Below are 22,297 nucleotides of genomic sequence, written 5' to 3'. Positions count from 1 at the left end.
TCGCTGCGCCATTAAGTAGTAGGAGTAGTACTTAGTAGTAAGTTATGAGTTATGACGGTATTGAATAACTAAATACTTCACCGTATAAAATACAAATTGATATACAATTCAACCCATTGTTCCATCGACCAAATTCATCCAAAATTTAAAAGGAAGTCTGAGACGTGTCCGGGCATACGGAACCCCAATTAAGGTTCCGCAGCAATTAGCGATGGTACTAAATAATAGCCAACGGAGGTCTTTAATTTTATTGGAGATTAGTTAGGAAAAAGGTGCTCAAATAAAAAGGTGCTCAAATAAAAACAGAACCTTATTGGTAGAAGCTGAAAGTCGTAATTATTTTTTAGGGTTCCGTACCCAAAAGGTAAAACCCTATTACTAAGACTCCGCTGTCCGTCCGTCCGTCCGTCTGTCACCAGGCTGTATCTCACGAACCGTGAGAGAATAGACAGTTGAAATTTTCACAGATGATGTATTTCTGTTGCCGCTATAACAACAAATACTAAAAACAGAATAAAATAAAGATTTAAGTGGGGCTCCCATACAACTAACGTGATTTTTGACCGAAGTTAAGCAACGTCGGGCGGGGTCAATACTTGGATGGGTGACCGTTTTTATAGATAAAGGTACGGAACCCTTCGTGTGCGAGTCCGACTCGCACTTGGCCGGTTTTTATGTTCATTACATCCTTTATGATTTTATTTCTTCTAAAGGAAAGGTCGTGTCTTACAAGCTCTTTTTAATGGACTCAAGAACGGCATTCATCAGCAGATTTTTTTAAGGGAATGAAGTCAAAATTATCTGGACAGACTAAATATAGGTAACTAGTGGCTCAGTGAGCTGTATACCCAGTGACAAGCTTCAAAAAAACCGGGCAAGTGCCAGTCGGACTCGCGCACGAAGGGTTCCGTACCATAATGCAAAAAAAACAAAAAAAAAAGCAAAAAAAAAACGGTCACCCATCCAAGTACTGACCACTCCCGACGTTGCTTAACTTTGGTCAAAAATCACGTTTGTTGTATGGGAGCCCCATTTAAATCTTTATTTTATTCTGTTTTTAGTATTTGTTGTTATAGCGGTAACAGAAATACATCATCTGTGAAAATTTCAACTGTCTAGCTACCACGGTTCGTGAGATACAGCCTGGTGACAAACAGACGGACGGACGGACGGACGGACAGCGAAGTCTTAGTAATAGGGTCCCGTTTTACCCTTTGGGTACGGAACCCTAAAAATTAAAAGTACCAATGCACAGTGCACAGACATGTTACCCTACAAAATAGGTACCTAGGTACTAATCAAAATATTTATATAATGATTAAGATCAACCTCAATCGATTGATTTAAGGTCAGATGGGATAAGACAAACATGTTTTTAAAAATTGTACTAATGTACAGACCTGTTACCCTACAAAATAATTAGGTACCGTACAATGGGGTGAGTTGGGTGAAATTTGACTTTCAAACCTCGAAAAATTTTTATTTTTACATGTGAAAATTGAATGGTGTATATGTATATAATAAATGGTTCGGACGTTTGTATTTTATTTTGGGTAGTTCTATTTCATAACTTTGACGATAAAGAGGAAAACCCACCTCACCCCGTAGTGCCTCGTATTTGGGGTGAGAGGGTTTTTTATACAATGGTGATTTTGGAAGATTGTTGGATCGATTTTTTTTTTATTATGCGTATTACTATAGCCCCATTTTAAATTGGAATACATTATTTTTGTAGCAGTAGCCTTAAAATCCCTTCTCACCCCCCCCCCCCCCCCCCCTCAAACCTTCTCTCCCCATTCATAACCCAACTCTCCCCGCGAAACCTACTCACCCCGTTTTACGGTACCTACTTAATTAAAATATTTATAATGACTAAGATCAAACTAAATTGAAATTGTTCTTTTTACTCGGGGTAAGAGTATGAGTATGAGGATTTCCTAGAAGTGTTACTCTAGCCCCAGTGTTTGTCTTACCCCATCTGAACTTACCTATCATATTATTCTACCTTGACAACTAATAACTAACTCTAGGTCCATGGGGTCCCAGAGTCCCAGCGCGCACAAGTTGTTCGCAGAAATCGCGAAGCGGCTGGTTGACGTAACTGGTGACCGAAGAGCTGGCGGCTACTTCGCACAACGTATCAGCATTGCGTGCGATACAGCGAGGAAATGCCGCCAGCATCCTTGGTACAATGCCTCAGGGGCCTATTTTAGATTTAAGCTAGTTATTAATTTCGTTTAGTAGTACCACTGTATATATATTGTATGTAAATAAATGGATTAAAAAAAAACTAATGTAACATGTTTCTGGTTTTCAAAAGATCCACGTGTTTTTACGTGAGTGGCTAAGTTTCTATAAAAAGTTGTAAATTATCAGCATTTTGAAGTAGTGCTTGGTATTTTCGCGATGTTGGTTTGGAGTTTTTATACTTCAGATTGTTTTTTAAGGATTTAACAAACTACTTACATAATTATATAACAATACACAACTCAACCTAGAATTTATGAAGTGTTTATATATATCACATATACCTAATATATTGTATCTTCATCATAAACTTTAATCAAGTCCCTTTCACATCAACCTTAAACAAGGGTGCGCTATTAAAAAAGCACTCAAGGCGATTGTAACTCAACTAGCTTTTTACCCCTATTTACCATATACCGAGTTAATCCTCCCACACTCCCATGCAACCCCATACATCCCCCATGCATTCACACCAATAACTCGGAATAAAATTGCATTTCCTAATTGCTCCTTCATTTCCCACCGTCCGCCTGACACGTGGCTATTCTATCCCCTAAAACTATAAAAACAAGCCAATTTCAACTTTATTTATAGGTATTTAAAAGCTATAATTAAAGGCGGAAATGATGAGTAAAAATTTACGCATAGTTCGAACGGTATTTGATCTCCACTTGCGCTTGAAAAGTCCTTAACTCTATATTTACAAAGTTCAAAATAGCGCATTTAAACGCTGAACGTAAAATTGCTAATTTTCATATTTACCAAATTATATTTACTATCACAACAAGCTTTATTACATTGTAATACAGTTTAAACTAATCTAGCAAAGCGGCAGCGTAACATAGTCGTTATAAAGGCGAGTGCATACGTCCGCGTGCGTTCTAAAAACCAAAGCCCACCAATTCGACAAAAAAATATTTACCGTCTTCAACCTTAAGTTGTTGGTGATAAAGTTGAAAGTCCAATAAGGGTGGTGGTGGTTAAACGTTTTTTTTTAATAAATGGGCGAAGGGTGGCGGCACACGGCCGCACGCGGCGCCACACTCCGCGACGACGTCGGCGCGCGCGCACGTGTCCGACACAGACGCGCGAATAAAGAAACGTGACCTACTTGCGGAAACTTAAGTGACCTTCGATTTTAGACGATAATTAATTTTGAGAAAATTGTTTTGTACTTACTGTAAATTTGCAAGGATTTAAGTGACTGAAATTAAAGTTTGAAAGTGTTTTGTGTTCAAAGTTTTCAGTGATCGTAACTCATTTTGATTAACTTCTCTTTGAAAGTTTTACTTCATTTTTCTATGAATAACTAAACACGTCTGAAGCACACAGTTCGAAGTTATTTTTTGTTAACATTTTCAGTGATCTCAACTTGAGTAAGAAAACTTAACTCAAACATATTTTAACAATTTAACTTTAAAAGCTACTAAAATCGACAGAGTTTCTAATCATAAACTAATAACAGTGATAACCAGTGACTCTTAAACTGAAGTGAATTAAATCACAATTGTTATCAAAATTTAAAATATCTTTTAAAGTTATAATCACTTGTCAACTACCTAACCAGTGCCCGTAAAAACCAATGACTCTTAACTAAACTAAGTAACAAAAAGTGACTAAAATAACTTGTTAACCAACCAATGCCTGTGAAAAACCAGTGACTCTTTTGACTAAGTAACAAAGTGTTCCCAACCTTCAACCAACCAATGCCTGTGAAAAACCAGTGACTTGACTAAACAAAGTGTTGCCAACCTGTCACCGAACATGGATTACCACCACCGCCACATGGAGCAGCAGCAGTGGGGCTACTGGCCGCCTGCGCCCGCGCCTGCAGCGCCGCCTGCTCCGAGGAGCAAACGCACGCATTCTGAGAGCGAAGACGATGCGTTCTCGGAAGAGAGCAGTAAAGACGCCACGTGAGTACTCGGCTTTATTTATTTTTCTTCTTAACCTCCTGAGACTAAGGGACGATGCGAGAACTCGCATGCGAGTTTCATTACATAGCGGTTTTTGAACGGTCGGTTGAATTGGACGTCACCAACAGTCCGCAATGTAACTAAAATCGCGTGCGAGTCCGCGCGCCGTCTAAATCAGCCCTTAATATGTACATATTCGTACAATCTAATTTTAACATTTCATGGACTAAATAAAGTAGCATTTGTTCATTGCTTTTTAAAACAAACGAAATTCGTTCTAATTTATAATATTAAAAAACTTTCGCGATTTGAACACATATTAACTCACATTTATAGACGGGTCTAACGCGAAATTTATTCAATTACCTTTATTTACCGACGTTCGACACAAGTTTCACTGGTCGTTCAGTTAGCCGCGACCACGACCAGTGAAACCTGTGTCGAAACGTCGGTAATTAAAGGTAATTGAATAAATTTCGCGTTAGACCCGTCTATAAATGTGAGTTAATATGCGTTCTAATTTACTTATGTAATAAGGCTCAAACTAAAAATTCAAAAACTTTATATGGTGGGTCTTACGAGGTTAATAATTAGAGCCCGTCTAAGCTAATAACTTTGCACCAACTTGATCAGAGCAGAGTGAGAGAGTGTCATTACAAACGTCATATTTAAATAGAAATTTGATATTAATTATGACATTACATCACTTTGTCATAGCAAATGCCACGCCGAGTTACCTTTTGTTTTTGTTTGAAAAAAGTCACATTTGATACTGACATATCTAATCCTAATCGTTTCTAGATCTATTAACTGACGTATCTTAAAGTTCGAATCGGGCAGATAGTCCAACTCTGTATTACTAGTACCCTACAGAAACCGAGATACTTTTTTTGTAGTACGACTAATGATATTCCATTAGGTAAGATGGTATTAAAAGATTTAGTCCCCGAATGTAAGTGCAAAAAATAGTTCTATCATAATTATATAGCAATCTTTTATATAGTACAAAAATAAACTTGCTTTCGAATCTAATCGCAAAAAAGCTAATTATTTACTAAGCACTTATATTTATTCCTGTCCTGGAAGACTATTTACAAAGCCCATTGAAATATCTTACAATCAAATAAAAATAGTCTTTTCATCTCCGTTTTATTGAAAAATAAATTGGTGTCTAATTCAGAGTGGGAAATATTATTAATTTCAACGAAACAGATTCCAATAAGAGTTCGTCGCTCTACATAGAGTGCTACGACTGTAGAGCTGCGCGGCTACGAAAACTAAACAACTCTATTTTTGTATGTTACTTGTAGCAAATAAGCTGCTGGCCTAGCGGTAAGAGCGTGCGACTTTCAATCCGGAGGTCGCGGGTTCAAACCCCGGCCCGTACCAATGAGTTTTTCGGAACTTATGTACGAAATGTCATTTAATATTTGCCAGTCGCTTTTCGGTGAAGGAAAACGTCGTGAGGAAACCGGACTAATCCCAATAAGGCCTAGTTTCCCCTCTGGGTTGGAAGGTCAGATGGCAGTCGCTTTCGTAAAAACTAGTGCCTACGTCAAATCATGGGATTAGTTGTCAAGCGGACCCCAGGCTCCCATGAGCCGTGGCAAAATGCCGGGATAACGCGAGGAAGAAGAAGACTTGTAGCAAATAAGCTCACTGAAGCAAGGATTTACGAATTGTTGATTATGTTTTGTTTTTTCGTATTTTATAATTGATATCGATTGATTTTAGATGGGTACTATTTCTACATATTCTTACTCATCCTCGAAAGCATTTAACACAATTTTATAATGACACATTTTATTACCACAACAGCGAAACTTTTTCACATAAAGCCGACCACTGACTAACAGGCCGCCGGACGATGTCGCTTTCAGTTAGAACAAAAATTTGACAGTTCCGAACAACTGACCGGCCGATATCGTCCGGTGGACTGTTAGTCAGTGGTCGGCTTAAGACTAGGTATTCTACAAAGCGCGCTTTTAGAAAAACTACGCTATTTTATGACTTTGGAAAACAGTACGGATATGATGGTCGTTCTTGTCTACGTGACAGCGTGATAAAACAGAGTCCGTCACTTTCTATCCCACGGTGTTAAAAAGTGACAGTTATTTTATCACGTGGATAAAGATGGATACAGCCATCCATAATACGCCGGCTGTTGTACTTAAATAAAATATTCATTTGCATTAATGGATTTCCACTTGCTATTATCCTGGCACTTGGCAACATGGCAAGATTTTCTTTCACAGAACAAATCAAATTATTACTCGTATATTAAATAATTGAGTCCAGTGGGCACTGGAGGCCATGTTACTTTTTCTTTCAAATATATTTCAATATAAAATTAAAAAAATATATTTTCAGTTCTCCCGGCGGTGATTCCTGTCAACTCATGACGCGCAAGCGCCGCAGAGGCGTCATCGAGAAGAAGCGACGTGACCGCATCAACACCTCCCTCACCGAGCTGAAGAGGCTTGTACCAGCAGCTTGTGAGAAACAGGGCAGCGCGAAGCTGGAGAAGGCTGAGATACTGCAGTTGACTGTGGACCATCTGAAGATGATACATGCTAAAGGTAAGACTCTTCCACCCATCCCTTAAAAGACTTCAAAATTCAAAAGTTGACTACATCAACACAACCCTCACCGTGCTGAAGAGGCTTGTACCAGCAGCTTGTGAGAAACAGGGCAGTGCCAAGCTGGAGAAGGCTGAGATACTGCAGTTGACTGTGGACCATCTGAAGATGATACATGCTAAAGGTAATATTGACGACCGGTCTGGCCTAGTGGATAGTGACCCTGTCTGCTAAGCCGATGGTCCTGGGTTCGAATCCCAGTAAGGGCATTTATTTGTGTGATGAACACTAATATTTGTTCCTGAGTCATGGTTGTTTTCTATGTATATAAGTATGTATTTATCTATACAAGTATGTATATCGTCGCCTAGTACCCATAGTACAAGCTTTGCTTAGTTTGGGGCTAGGTTTGATCTGTGTAAGATGTCCCCTAATATTTATTTATTTATTTATTTATTTAATAAATATCCTCTCTTCTACACATTTCTGACAGATTAATCCTTTAGAGGCAACGTAAGTGGAGGCATGGGGCGTAAAACCAGGAAATTAGAAGGAATCAAAAGATATGGCATATCGTACGAAAAATGCGATGGAAGAAATGGGCCGTGAGATGCCAGAGGTTATAATAATTTTCCTGATTTTTCAAAATTAGCTACGGATTAGCTTTAATTATAGGTACAAACACGTTAAAGTTTACCTTGTCAACTTTACTTCGTTATTGTTTTCTAAGTCCAACTATAAGTTATAACGTCAACAGGTTGTTTATTTCCAACCCGTCCTAAAATGGGTCACATTTTATATTACCTCCATTTTCCATTATGAATAAAAAATATAACTTATCTAAAAAACGTAAAAGCATCCGGAATAAAAATCGTACTTTAAAAACCGCTATTCCGTCCATTAAGTCCCGAGATCTGTCATTCACTCTCCATTCATTCACTCAACAACTCATTTCCGTTTCCTCCAAATCAATAAAAGATTTAACGGTTGGCTAAAAACTTCATAAAATTCGTAAAAAAGCAAAAGTAACCGTTCCGTTATCCTGTCTATTGAAAAGTTGCAACTTTTTTCTTGACTGTTACTTTTTAGATCTTCATTTCATTGTTCGCAAAAAGTATAAATATAATCCGAGTAACGAATATTTTACAAGATCAATAATTCGTTTTTAATTGGAGTGTACAGTCAGCAGCAGAAGTTGCAAAGCAGGCCAAGTGTTCAAAATGATGTTGACGCGACTTTAATATTAAGAGAATAAGAGCGTGTCAAGGTAATTTTGAACACCTCGCCCGCTTAGTAACTTCTGCTCTTGACTGTACCTAACTTAAATTAACAATATTGAATAATCAGACTATTGTCTGTTAAAGAATATAAGGCAATTAATCCTTTCCATCCTCTAAGGAATAATATAAAATCGTGGATTAGGGAAATTTTCAAGAAAAAATACAAATAATTTTACTGCCTGTTGTTTACCTCTGCTTGTATTTCTGTTTTCTTTTGTATTGTTTTCTTTTATTGGGGTGTGTAATAAAGAGTATTTGTATTGTATTGTAATTTATTGAAAAAAGTATTAAAGTGGTAGCTCTTAAAGACTAAAAAGTGTTATTAGAGAAGAAGAGAACAGTGGTTTACGAATACATTGAACTAGGATTTCCAGTGTTTCAGACAGAAAAAGGCCAATATACATTCATTTTAAATTTATGTCTTAATTATAAACTATAAGTAGATCAATTGGATCAATTTTGTCCCGATTATTACATGGAAATAAAGTAGGTACACACCTAAGCAAGTCTCTTAAAAAATTATGTATTTTAGGCATTTTAGTAGTTTGTACCTATTAATACATTCGGTGTTAAATATTTGTCTAAAACTTTGAAACCTCGAAGATAACGGAACAATTATTTATAAATTCATTGCTCATTCAAGCTAAAACTTGACTAACTTGAGCATTCGAATTTTGTAAAATATTCAAAACTTTCAAGGATCTTAATTTCCAAGCGCGGTGATAAAACTTGTTAACAACCTTGTATAACTTTCAAAATCACTGTGTTTTGAAGCGTGATAAATACTTTTATTAGTTGTGTCATTGTTCAAGAAAACAATTATTTTAGAAATTATAATACATACCTACAAGGAACATTGATTGCAGACTGTCATTTTACGCTCTGTTTTTATTAGAATTAAAGTTTCTTTTTAGTTTAGTTTTTTTATAGCGCGTATTTTAATAGAAATTAGGAAAATTTACCATTTATGTTGATATCATTATTTTTGGTTTTAATAGATATTTCAAGCCATAAAAATTCACTTCTAGTTACTACAGTAGAATTCCCTTATTATGATCTCGTTTAATTCGGTCTCCTGAGTAATACGAAATTCTACACTGTTGCAATTGTTTTCATACGATTTTTCATACCTTACGATTATTTGCGCTTTTTGGTATACTTAAGCCGACTACTGACAGTACTGAGTACTGACTAACAGGCCGCTGGACGATATCGACCTGTCAGTTAGAACAAAAATTTGACAGCTCCGACCAACTGACAGGCCGATATCGTCCGGCGGACTGGTAATCAGTGGGCACCATTAGACTCTTCAGAATCTTCTTGAGCAAGTATTTACTGTTTATTTTACGAAATATAACCATACCTCCTCGAGACCCAAAATTCCTCAACTACCAACGCTCCGAAATCGTCGTAACTGCCACGATTGTTTCTTGCACATACGTCCCTTCGTTACCGCCGCCCGCGCAGCGCCCGCACATCGGGAGATCGCCGTGCGGTGCGCCCGCACCCGCGCAGTTCCGCGTTCCCACGGCCCGCTTCCGCATCCGACAGGTGGCAATGTTCGGCCACTATCAGCGGCAAAAAGGTCGTAACAACCATCGTTTTTGTACTAAAATAACACGTTTCGTGTCTGACCACTACCTCAGACATAAAGGACTTTTCAACCATCAATTTTGTGTTAAAATACTACGTTTCGTAGCGTTAAAGTTCTAATTGAATTCAAAAGTGAACTTGAATGTGTAGGTGATTTTTTTGGGGTATTTTGTTATGTGTTGATATTCGATACGGTTTCAGGATGGGCATTGAAAACATTGTAAACAAGCTTATGTTGTGGGGAAATGTCACAAGATATAAAATGGATTGACATTTTTTAACGTGTCCAAATGTTCCAACAATAAAAAGCCTATTTCCTAAGATCATCATCACTATCACTACACCTTATAAAACAAAGTTTCCCACCGCGTCTGTATGTTTGTGTGTTTGTATGTTCACGATAAATTAAAAAACTACTGAACAGATTTTCATGCGGTTTTCACCTATCAATAGAGTGATTCTTGAGGAAGGTTTAGATGTATAATTTGTTAACCCGTGCGAAGCCGGGGCGGGTCGCTACTGTTAGATAATATGATATTAGATAATTTCATGAAAAACAAGATACTTCACTGTGCAAAACACTTATCTTCTTCAATATTTTTCCAGTTTTTCCTAACTTAATTTCAAAATTAAGCACGAGAAGAGGAAAAAGCCATTAGCCACTTAATTGTGAAATTGCTCTGCCTTCCTGTAAGGGTATTCGACTAATTTAATTTGTACAATAATGTCGGGATGTGCGGTTAGCCAGATTTTGCGGTTAGGTCGCGGTTCGGTTAACGCCGGAACACATGTGTATTGTCTTTATGGTTAAAGGCCAAGGCCTTGGCGGTTTGTTTCGGTTGAAAAAAAAACTAGGAATATTAAAACGACCAGTCCACAGGATGCACGTATACCATGGAAGTACACGGAAATATCAGGAAACTTTCATAATATATTAATGAAAATGGAAAATTTCGATTTTCTTTTAGTATTTCTATTATTTTTAGATAACGTATATTTATTATAGGTGTTTTACAATACGTAACTGCTTGAATTTCAAAATAATCTTAATTTGATTATCATTGCTAACAAATATTGACACTAGGTAAATTGGCTCAGTAAGTAGTCTTATTTAGCATGTAATTAGGAATTACAAGTACCTACATAACCTTAAATATCAATGATCAAAGAAAATGAAAATTAGAGGACGAAATGTCACCGGGGAATAATTTTACTATGAAAGTTCAAGGTAACTTTGTGAGGTGAAATTTATTTTGTTAGTAATTGCTTGTAAAAATACTCAACGAAAACCAGAGACAATTTTTTCTATGTTCTTGCTTTAAAACATCACACCCAACAATTATAATGTGTTTATTTTTAACTTTTTTATATGTAGGTAAGTATAAAGTTTGGGGAATTTTATAAAATATAAATAATGTTACTTTGAGTGCATTGGTTGTTTAATTTGGACGTGGTATACTATACACTTCACATATTATTATAATACCATTATCCCATATAAAGATAATAATCAGCCTTATTAAAGTACATATTAAGAATACATCATAATCACATTTCCATATGTGAGCTAATTTGGGGCACGAATACTATATACATATGTATAATAATATAATAAATCATTTATTTCAAGTAACTTTTACAGACTCATATAGTTATTGTTAGTATGTACAGCTATGTTAATGTTTACAATATATATACAGAATCATTATTAAAATAAAATTAAAATTGGATAAATAAAAAATTATAATGTTTCTAGAAGTACATAACTAAGTAGCGGTTATACTAAAGTGCTGTTTTTTATCAAAGTTTATAAATGTATAAGTATTTGTACATACGCCTTATTAATTGAAAACCCTGTATTACAGTAAAAAAGATTCGATATCATGTCTAATACCTAATACCGAGCATCTTAAGGCAATAAACTTCACATTAGTATTCGTGCCCCGAGTCCAAAATCAAAATAACCATTAACATTCAAAGTATCCTACCCTAAAATATGGATTTACCTCCACCAAATCAATCACTCATCCTTATCCATTTCAAAAACACCCGACCACAAACTTCTTACTCACCCATAGAAAAAATGCCCACATATGGTCACACTTCCTGGTTTTTTCTACTTCTACCGCCAGGTGCCTACCTGGGGACCCTGGGGTCTATTAAAGGGCCATCGCGGTCAACAATGGGTTCATTAAAGCGGCAAACACTATTCAAAGGCGTTTAAAGTTACATTTTGAGGTTATAGCGTTTAGGTTTATAATTTTTTTGTCGTGTGAAGCTGGGAACTTGAGGCGGGTAATCCGGAAATAATAGATTATTTTACCAATTATAATTTCAAAAACAATTTTTTTATTGATTTTTTTGAGGTAATGCTAAACATTGCACCTTATTTTCATTATTTAAATAAATATGAATTTTCATAATCATAGTCATTTATTTATTTACAGACTACAATGGTCCACACAATACACATAATATTACACACAATACAAATGTTATACTGTCACATTTTTGACGTAAAATGCGTAACCATGGCAACAATTTTGCATGAAACTTGTTTAGTTCCATTTTATTACACGACTGCCCAAAAATAGAGTGTTTAATTTCTACTCTTTCATGTCACCCTTGTAATCGCGTACCTACTTATAAGAAATTGGAGAACCTCAGACATTTAGAATGCGACGTTATGCCGACGGTGCTAGAATACTCAGAATAAGTCCCGTTTTAGTTTAATAATATTAAAAACCCTGACAGTTGTAACTACCTATACCTATATCTATTAAAAAAAACCTTATCCCCCATCAAATATAACCATATTGTAAATATTGCAATCTGCCTTGTCAATATCTTTCACTCGCCCAAATTTCAATATGTACGAGTAATTGACTATAATAATATCCACCATATTGCAGTTATCTTCGTTATCACAGTCCGGGGTTGAACCTACGTCCGTGGGAACGACCCGCCCCACCCTGTCCCAGCGGGGATGATAGCCCTTGCGAATTGTTTGTATGGGAAACTCGGATTACGGAGGGATTTCACTTGTAAGCTAGTTTATTCATGAGAAGTAGATTTAAAAAAATATTGTAGTTTTGCATAAAGTCCTCTTAAAAATAAATGGGTCATTTTGCATAGTTCCTTCGTAAAAACAAAGACCTTCACTGTAGTAATACGCGTACCTTAATGAGGCATATATTTTGCCTATTTTAACCTATTCTTGATTTAAATAATTATACAACCTAGATATTGTCAGACAGCGCACAGATTAAATTTTATAAAATAAACGGGCTATATGTGTTTAAGAATGGGACTGAAAGTTTTTTTTATAAGTTTTGAAGAATGATTAATTGCATGCTTTTAATGTTTCTTATAAAAAAGCTTTTAGCGCACTAAATTGATTAAGTTTAGTTAGCAATGTCCCAATTCCATTTTTTATTTTACCCTAGTAACATGATTACGTAACCCAATTACCCAGCCCAAAGGAAAACTCAGTGGATCGAAAGGTAGGTAGGTACTATTACTATGTGTAAATAGATAACTTAATCTTAATTAGCATTATTAGAAAACGAATTATGCCGTCGATGAACATTTAAGCATGTCAAATTACAGATGTCTAAAGTTACTTATGAATGAAACCTTATTAGCCTCGAAACTATGAATAGAAACTAATATAATAAATGGGATCAAATTCATATTCGAAGAATGTGACAAAAGAATGCCCTTATTGAATAAATAATCTGATAAAAATGTTACTATCCCTTTCGGTTAGCTAATGCTTTTACTCGAAATAATTAAATCAATGCTTTTTGTGTCACCTTTTTTGGCTTTTTGTTAACGTAATAGAACTGTACCTGATTTGTTTAAATGCCAATGTTAGAAGATAGACGTAGGTAAAAGTGCTGAAATATTTGATAATGTTCCAAAATGGTGAATTAATTTAATTCAAAGAATATGTAAACAGAAAGTATGTGGTTGCGATAATTGAATTAAGTTTAAAGTGGTAATAAACTTTAGGGTAAATCCTAAATAAACTTAATAATTACTGCAACAGTATTACAGCTCGGTATTACTGCTGCATTGCTGCCACAAATGTCAAAAATTCGGGCAGCAACATCGATTTTGACATTTGCGATGGTAATGTTTTAATGTTTATTTGGGCACAAACGGTACATGTTTCTTATAACTAGTGTCTATACATAATTCATACCCCAATACATTTGCCATCACTTATTAGCTCATTAAAAAAAAACAGGATAACTAAACTTAAAAATTAACAACAGTCGAATGAAGGAATATCGCACAACGTAAACGTATGTCGCATTATAAAAACAAAAACATGAATCACTCATCTATGGACCATAGGTTTGACACGGGTAACACACCTACTGTTAATAGCACTTTGGCATACGATACTGGCTGTAACATGTAGAGCGAAGGGCCCTTAACCGCAAAGAGGGTAGAGCCCTAAAGGAAACGTCCAATCTCGACGTAGCCGTGCTAACCGTGCCCTGTGGTGAGGCCCATTTGCTCCCTCATCAAGGAGTCTGTATGGTTACACGTCAAAATTATAGGTACCTACTTTCTTGAAATTAAATGAGAAATGAAAAAATTAATATAAATTCGTACTCTGGTCTAATCTTACCCCCTTTTTCATAAACGCACTACAAACCTCAATTAGTTAATAATCGTTTGTCCTTATCTGTCATTTTGACTTATATATTTGTAAGAAAGGGATAAAACATAATTTAATTAAATCAGTCCCATAAAGTTTTATAAATAAGGGGGTTACTTAGCGTTTATCCCTCCCTGTTGCATACTCGTTGCGCGTCTGATGGAAAATAATCCGTACTATTACATAATATCACTTATATTAATGCGAAAATAAGCCTATCTGTCTGTTACCTTTTAAAGACTTAACGCCTGCCAAACTAATTAAAAAAAAATTGGCACGAAGAAAATTTAAGCTTCGAAGATAGACAAAAATTATAAATACCGGTAAGGTTAAAAACTTTTAAGCTACACGTAAGTATAGTAAGCTGCACACTGCACATATAACTGACCCTCCTACAAACAAGTTTCTATGCAGGGGCAGTTATCTCTGAATTTACATTCTAAAAATAGATAACTAATAGTAAAAACCGGGCAAGTGCGAGTCGGGCTCGCGCACGAAGGGTTCCGTACCATAATGCAAAAAAAAAAAAAAACAAAAAAAAAAGCAAAAAAAAAACGGTCACCCATCCAAATACTGACCACTCCCGACGTTGCTTAACTTTGGTCAAAAATCACGTTTGTTGTATGGGAGCCCCATTTAAATCTTTATTTTATTCTGTTTTTAGTATTTGTTGTTATAGCGGCAACAGAAATACATCATCTGTGAAAATTTCAACTGTCTAGCTATCACGGTTCGTGAGATACAGCCTGGTGACAGACGGACGGACGGACGGACGGACGGACGGACGGACAGCGAAGTCTTAGTAATAGGGTCCCGTTTTACCCTATGGGTACGGAACCCTAAAAAGTCGTACAATTTTACGCAGCATAATAATTTTAACAGAACTATTCCATTCTACCCCTTACCACCCTTTTCCTCAAGTAAAAACTACTAATCTACATCCATATTAAACGATCACGCGTCAATTCCACACAATGACAAGCGGAAATTGTGCCAGCCCTAGTTTCATGTCCTTATTGCTTGGGAATAAGGTCGAGTTTGGGACGGAAAATATTCTAATGCAAGGGTTGTCACACCTGCGCGCCAAAAAACAAACAATATTAAGGAAGGAAGAGGCGAACAATGACTAAGAACCCTGGAATTTGGGGATACAATAAAAAAGTTTATAATCAAATGAAGAAATATCTATTGTCATTATTTGAATCGACCTGAGATTCGAAATGCAATGTAATCTATTAAAATATTATTTTTATTCAAAAAAAAGTGGTTATTCAATATTCAAATTTGATGTAGTAGCCTACATTAGAGTTAGACCAAGATATTGACCAACGATTTTGATAGCACACGCAGTGCAAGTGTTATTTTAAACGTCAAACTTCTATGAAATTATGACGTATAAGTAACACTTGCACTGCGTATGCTATCAAAATCGTTGCAGACTTTTATTGGTCTTAACATATAGCAATGTGCCAAAGATGACACATTGCTAGAGTTAGACCAAACGAGTGACGTAAATGTTAAATGAAACAGTCGTCAGCAGTTAAGAACATTGAGTAATAATCCCTAATCTGAACGGGAACTTTCTAACTGGAAACATGCATAAATTTTTGTTCATGAAAATTTCCATAAAATTTCGGACTTTTAAATAAATGTTCTGCTACTTACATATTACCTACTAGCCTACATCGATATATATTTCTCAAACTATTTGGTTAGGTAATAAATTTAATATTTTTAAACTTAATTTTCTGCCCTTAAACATGGCTTGACAGTTTAATAAAGACTCATAAAAAAGACTTAAACCCAACGAATGTTCGCGAATAAAAAGTAGACGTGAATAAAAAACCTCACCTAATTGAGTTGTTGTTCTGCCATAATTAATATCAAAACTTGTCAGACATGTCCTTTCAGACCTACTTGAATTCAAAGGTATCTTTTAATATGGCACTTAGCAGTTTAATTTAAATGTAATCTGGGATCTTTTTATTTTACTACAAAAGGTGTTAGTGTCAGTCCATAATACTACAATTTAAAATGGGATTACTTGTGAACTTTGTAGGGCTTTTTCTGCAGGTCAGAGGCAAAGTGACTGTCATTTTATCTAGTTATACACCCTAATAAAGGTACTATAAAAGATTCCCTGGATTTATCTTACGTAGATTGTTTTTGCTACTCGTATTTAATATTAGTTTGAGATATTATAATTTCTAATTTGTACAATTTTCTCTGTCTCATCATAGGTTAAACTTGTTAGCAATTCCTTAACAAGTACTTTAGCGTCTAAACGGATATATCTTTGATCTTAGTGTCTTATGGCGACATTGTAAATATACCTTGATATGTAAGGCCCGAAACGTTTTGCAAAAACAGTGCGCACCAGCAGCGGGATCTGAATTCTGTAGACTCTATAGATAGGTACCTACCTAATACAAATTTCTGCAGGCTATTAAAGTAGCTGCCATACGCGCCACGTCACCGATAGAATAGATCTTTTTATGGAATGCCCCCAAACCTCACCCTGGCCCGGTGGCCCACTGCCCCGACCAGCACATATGACCCCCCGATCATCAATTAACCTGTTTTTACGCATACCAACTCCCATTGATCGGAAGGGGACTAGAGTTCATCTTACCCTGGCCATCCGTACGGAAGACGTCCGGAAACTGGAGGGTTCCCGTTACACTTCTAACCTCTCTTTTTAATCTGTACATTTTAATATTCTTGTCCTTTTCTAGAACTTGTTGCGTAAGGGTTGAATGAGTTCTTGAATTTGGTTTTTGTTCGTTTTCTTTTGATACGCAAATTCTGGTAACATCTGGAAGGGAATCTTGTTAGTAGTACAGTGAAGTGTGTAAAAACTGTCTCCCTTAAAACGATCTTAGTTTTAATAGCCACGAGCTAGTAGAGTATCAAATGAATGAATGAATGAAAATTTTTATTTCAGGCAACTAGTGGCCCATACATGCCCATACATAAATATGTACCTTAAAACTAGCATACATATTATAAAAATATATTTTAAAACTAAACACTACAAATCACATCACCTATAGTTCCGATGCATTACGCAATCCCACAGTGTCAGGGAGCCGGCCGCGGAACCGCCGAAACTTGACACCCTTCGGCCAAAACTCCTCCTTGGTGAAGGTCGCTAGATTTTCAGTCGGCTATGCAAATGCACTAGCTTGCAATCTTCATATAATTTTTAATCAATTTGGAATTAATTTGATGATTGTATTTCCCTATTGAGTGAAGATTTTTTATTCCTACATTTGTCAATCAATTAGTGCTGATTTAGACGGCGCGCGAACTGGCATGCGATTTTAGTTACATTACAGACTGTTGGTTACGTCCAATTCAACCAACCGATCAAGACCCGCAATGTAATGAAACTCGCATGCGAGTTCTCGCATCGTCTAAATGAGGCCTTAACTTCGTGATCAGAATACTGATAAAATGAGTAAAAACATACAATAATTTCGAAAGATATCGACTGGTATCTTGTAGTTTATTATTTATGCAGCCATTATGTACCTATGTAGAAAATAATAATTACTCAATTTATATTTTTTACTGTAACGGTCTTTGCAGACAAGCACTTATAAAAAGTAACGACTACTGTCTGGCTCACCCAAGCATGTCTCTTTTATAAGCTCTCCAAACGTCACCGATAATTGCATGCGATTTGCAATACATTGCGGCATTTGGTCGATCGATAGAATACATTTCTCCTACTTAGCAAGCAATTGTTGCTACGTCTGTAGAAGCCTTTAGTAGAACTCGTACACGTAACATAATTAACTCCCCTCTCATTTGTTACAGGTCTCGACACGTTCGCTTACGACCCCCAGCGCTACGCCATGGACTACCACAGCATAGGTTTTAGAGAGTGCGCGGCCGAGGTCGCTCGCTATCTCGTCAGCTGCGAAGGCCTCGACATCCAAGATCCTTTGCGATTACGCCTCATGAGCCATCTACAGTGCTTCGCGGCGCAAAGGGAGCTAGCAGCTAAATCCTCAAACTGGGGGTATCCTCAGTACCCCACACCAGTACATCCTCAACCTCAAACTCAGCATGGTTATGAGCTAAGACCAGAAGCAACAACCTCAACTGCGACGACAACTGTTGCTGCACCCATGGCTGTGGCAGCACCGTTATCCGCCCCTCCGTCTTACCCCCACTACCCCGCCCCTCCAGCACCTCCAGCGCCCCCTGGCCCGCACCCCGCGCCCCCTGTTCCTCATTATCCTACTCCGTATCCTCACCAGCCTACGCATAACCAGTATTCGCAGAACAGCTCGAAACCTTATAGGCCTTGGGGTGCGGAGTTAGCTTATTAGATGTGGATACATAATTACAAATCCTATTAACCCGGGGTTAACCAGTTAAACTATTATCCCAGTGTCAAATTGCACTGGCAACCATGGTAACTCCAGGTTTAACCGGTTAACCCCGGGGTAGTGAATGGTGCAAGTGGCCGTTACTGATTAAGTATAACTACTCCATATTGGAGTTAATGAAGTACATACCTATAGTCATATATCTTTAAAAAATTTAGTCCAAGAGGTACTTAAATGTAAAGTAAACATTTATTTGTTTGCTGGCAGCCTTTTCAATACTTGATACATTGTTTGCTAGCAATCAATATATATTCGGGACATAACACTTTAAACTTTCGCGTTTTGTACAGTCGACGTCAAAGATATGTTTACATTTTTTGCCTTATTACAAAGGAAGTAAGGTTCAAAAGTGTTAACATATCTTTGACGTCGACTGTACACATGTGTCACATGTTAATATCAGATGGTCTAGCATAAATTGCGTTCTCGCGCGCGATACTTGAAGTCGCGCTTGATGTATGGAGTCGCGCGCGAGAACGCAACTCATGCTAGACCGCCGGGTAGACCCGTTGATATCATTAAATATTGGGGACATGTTAAACATTGGGATATTTCTGCTCAATATATTTAAAAATATCAATCCGCAATATCATCAAACGTCGGTATTGTCATTATTAATGTTCGGTAGACAACAAGTCAAACTATTACTTATTTAAAATTATCGATCGATATAGGGAATAATAATTTAGGTACCTACATTGTGTCACTCTTTATGAAAATGACCAATCCTAAGGTCCCGTTTTTGTACTCACAAATTGAACGCAATATTTGTGTCATCGTTCAACTTATTGTCTAGTTTAAGCCCTCAAAAGATAATGATACTCGTATTTATAAGTCTTCTTAGTTTTATAGGGCCAATTATAATGACGAGCAGTCTTATTAGGACAAACTGTAATACTCCCACATATTTTATTCAGTTCTACAAGGTACCTAAATCAGATTTTTGTTGATGATACTTAGAAATGTCTTTAGTATTTCTTTAAATACAAATAAAATAAACTTGAAATGTATTCCTATGAAATAAAAGAACTACGTTTTCTGAAAAAAGAAGGCTGACCCAATTTTACAACTAACTTAAGAACATTTACCTACATACCGGGGCATATTCTAATTGTAATAATAGCTTATGGATTTTGATCAGGATATGATCTATCAGTGTCAAAAGTGTCATTTTTTCAACCAGTAACGTCATGACCCTGACAGATCATATCCGCAACAAATACCTACAGATCAAATTGATAGCTTGTTATTACAATCCGAATAATCCTCGTAATCAAACTAATTGCTGGTACAGCGACGAACTGCAACCCTATTGCAACTTGTATGGGAACTGCACGCCGACGTTGTAGTTGGCGTGCAGTTCCCATACAAATTGCAGTAGGGTTGCAGTCCGTCTGTATCGGCCCTAAGAGTTGTTGGCGATCACAGAGTTTTATAAAATATGTTTGAACTCTACTCTTTGTAAAGATAGTATGGATATATATGATAAGTTGTGTGATAGCAATATAGTATATCATAGATTTAAGAAGTCACTAGCATATTGGGACCAAATGAGAAGCTTTAATTTTCAATAATACGATTATACTGCTTTTAGTTACTGCATAAGTATTGTGCACAGAAAAGCTGTAAAGAAAAAAGGCATTAAACGAAAAAAACTACTTTAAAGCAAAATATCTACGTAAATATAAAAAAATACCTAAAAGCGGTTGTGAAAAAAGCTATTATTATTATGTAGTGTGATTTGATTTTGTATATATCGGTTCGACGTACATTGGGTATGTCTGGTGTAAATTTTACTTGTACATAAACAGAATTAAATTATTTTGACAATTTATTTTATCTTTTATTACAGAACCTCTCAATTGGATCACTGTCTCAATGACTCTTTGATATAAATTTTACGTAATCACTTAATTGTTTATGGAAATAAAATTAATTAGTCAAAGGGAAACAAAAATAATCTTAAAAGGGATTAATTATGATGAAAATGATATGAGCTATAATGACCAAAAAATTATACCGTAATAAAGAACCATGTCCCGGATAGTATGGGTTCTGGGCCATGACGCGTCCCGAAGTAACTTATATATCATTAGATAGTTAGTACATAGCCTATATCGATAGAATATATCGTTCTCATTAGCGTGTTTGGTGGGCATACCTTGATAGCAGTGTTGGGCATTCAAGAATAAAATCATTATTTGAATAAGAATTCGTAGGAATAAAATCATCTCGATTTTATTCCCGTCAAAAATATTCAAATAATTTTGGTCGGGAATAATTCGTATGAGAAAAAATTGAATGAGAATAACTTATTCTTAATCAAATAAATATAATCATGATTTTTAATCGAAATAATATTCCACGAATAAAAATGTAGTCCGGGTACCGTATAGGTACTAATTACGTATAGTTAGGTAGATGTAATAGTAGTTAGTCTCTTGTCTAATTTATACCTATTTTATGGAATAAAATCTTACAAATTGACTGTCGCATAACGCATAGTTTCAGTAACCGTATTATTTTTAATTTACTAACCAAATCATTAGGTTAAATTTAGCTGGTCTAAGCGCTTTGTCTCTATCACTCTTACATATTAGTGCGATAGAGAGACGGAGGTAGCGTTCCGTTGACGTAGCGCAAACGATTGGCATATTGGCTACGAACCCAAGGTGCCTAGCCAAGATGACAATTTTTGTTTTTATTTTAATAACAAAATCATTAGGTAAATTTAGTTGTTCTGGAGGCCTAGCCAATATGCCAATCGCTTGCGCTCCAACAACGAAGCGCTTTCTGTCTCTATCACTCTTACATATTAGTGCGATAGACAGATTAGAGACACAAAGATAGCGTTTCGTTGTCGTAGCGCAAACGTTTGGCATGTTGGCTACGCTCCCAATGTGCCTAGCCAAGATGCCAATTTTTGTTTTTATTTTAATAACCGAATCATTAGGTAAATTTAGCTGTTCTGGGGGCCTAGCCAACATGCCAATCGCTTGCGCTCCAACAACGAAGCGCTTTCTGTCTCTATCACTCTTACATATTAGTGCGATAGAGAGACAAAGATAGCGTTTCGATGTCGTAGCGCAAACGTTTGGCGTGTTGGCTACGCTCCCAATGTGCCTAGCCAAGATGCCAATTTTTGTTTTTATTTTTATAATCAAATCATTAGGTAAATTAAACTGTACTGGGGGCCTAGCCAACATGCCAATCGCTTGGGCTCCAACAACGAAGCGCTTTCTTTCTCTATCACTCTTACATATTAGTGCGATAGAGAGACAAGGATAGCGTTTCGTTGTCGTAGCGCGAACGTTTGGCATGTTGGCTACGCTCCCAATGTGCCTAGCCAAGATGCCAATTTTTGTTTTTATTTTAATAACCGAATCATTAGGTAAATTTAGCTGTTCTGGGGGCCTAGCCAACATGCCAATCGCTTGCGCTCCAACAACGAAGCGCTTTCTGTCTCTATCACTCTTTCATATTAGTGCGATAGAGAGACAGAAATAGCGTTTCGTTGTCGTAGCGCCAACGTTTGGCGTGTTGGCTACGCTCCCAATGTGCCTACCCAAGACGCCAATTTTTGTTTTTATTTTTATAACCAAATCATTAG

General features: G+C 36.5%; 1 protein-coding gene across 1 annotated transcript; it reads left to right on the top strand.

Annotated features, from left to right (window-relative positions):
* The first annotated feature begins 3,995 nt into the window (after nt 1-3,995).
* On the top strand, nt 3,996-18,627 carry LOC134790234 (hairy/enhancer-of-split related with YRPW motif protein-like). The gene is made up of 3 exons (XM_063761068.1): nt 3,996-4,163; nt 6,534-6,742; nt 18,110-18,627. The coding sequence occupies exons 1-3, from the start codon at nt 4,012-4,014 to the stop codon at nt 18,625-18,627; spliced, it is 879 nt and encodes a 292-aa protein (XP_063617138.1). The 5' UTR covers nt 3,996-4,011.
* Nucleotides 18,628-22,297: the final 3,670 nt, after the last annotated feature.

Source organism: Cydia splendana, chromosome 4 (genome assembly GCF_910591565.1).
Source record: "Cydia splendana chromosome 4, ilCydSple1.2, whole genome shotgun sequence".
Taxonomy (NCBI): Eukaryota; Metazoa; Arthropoda; class Insecta; order Lepidoptera; family Tortricidae; genus Cydia; species Cydia splendana.
This window is presented reverse-complemented; position numbering and strand designations above follow the sequence as displayed.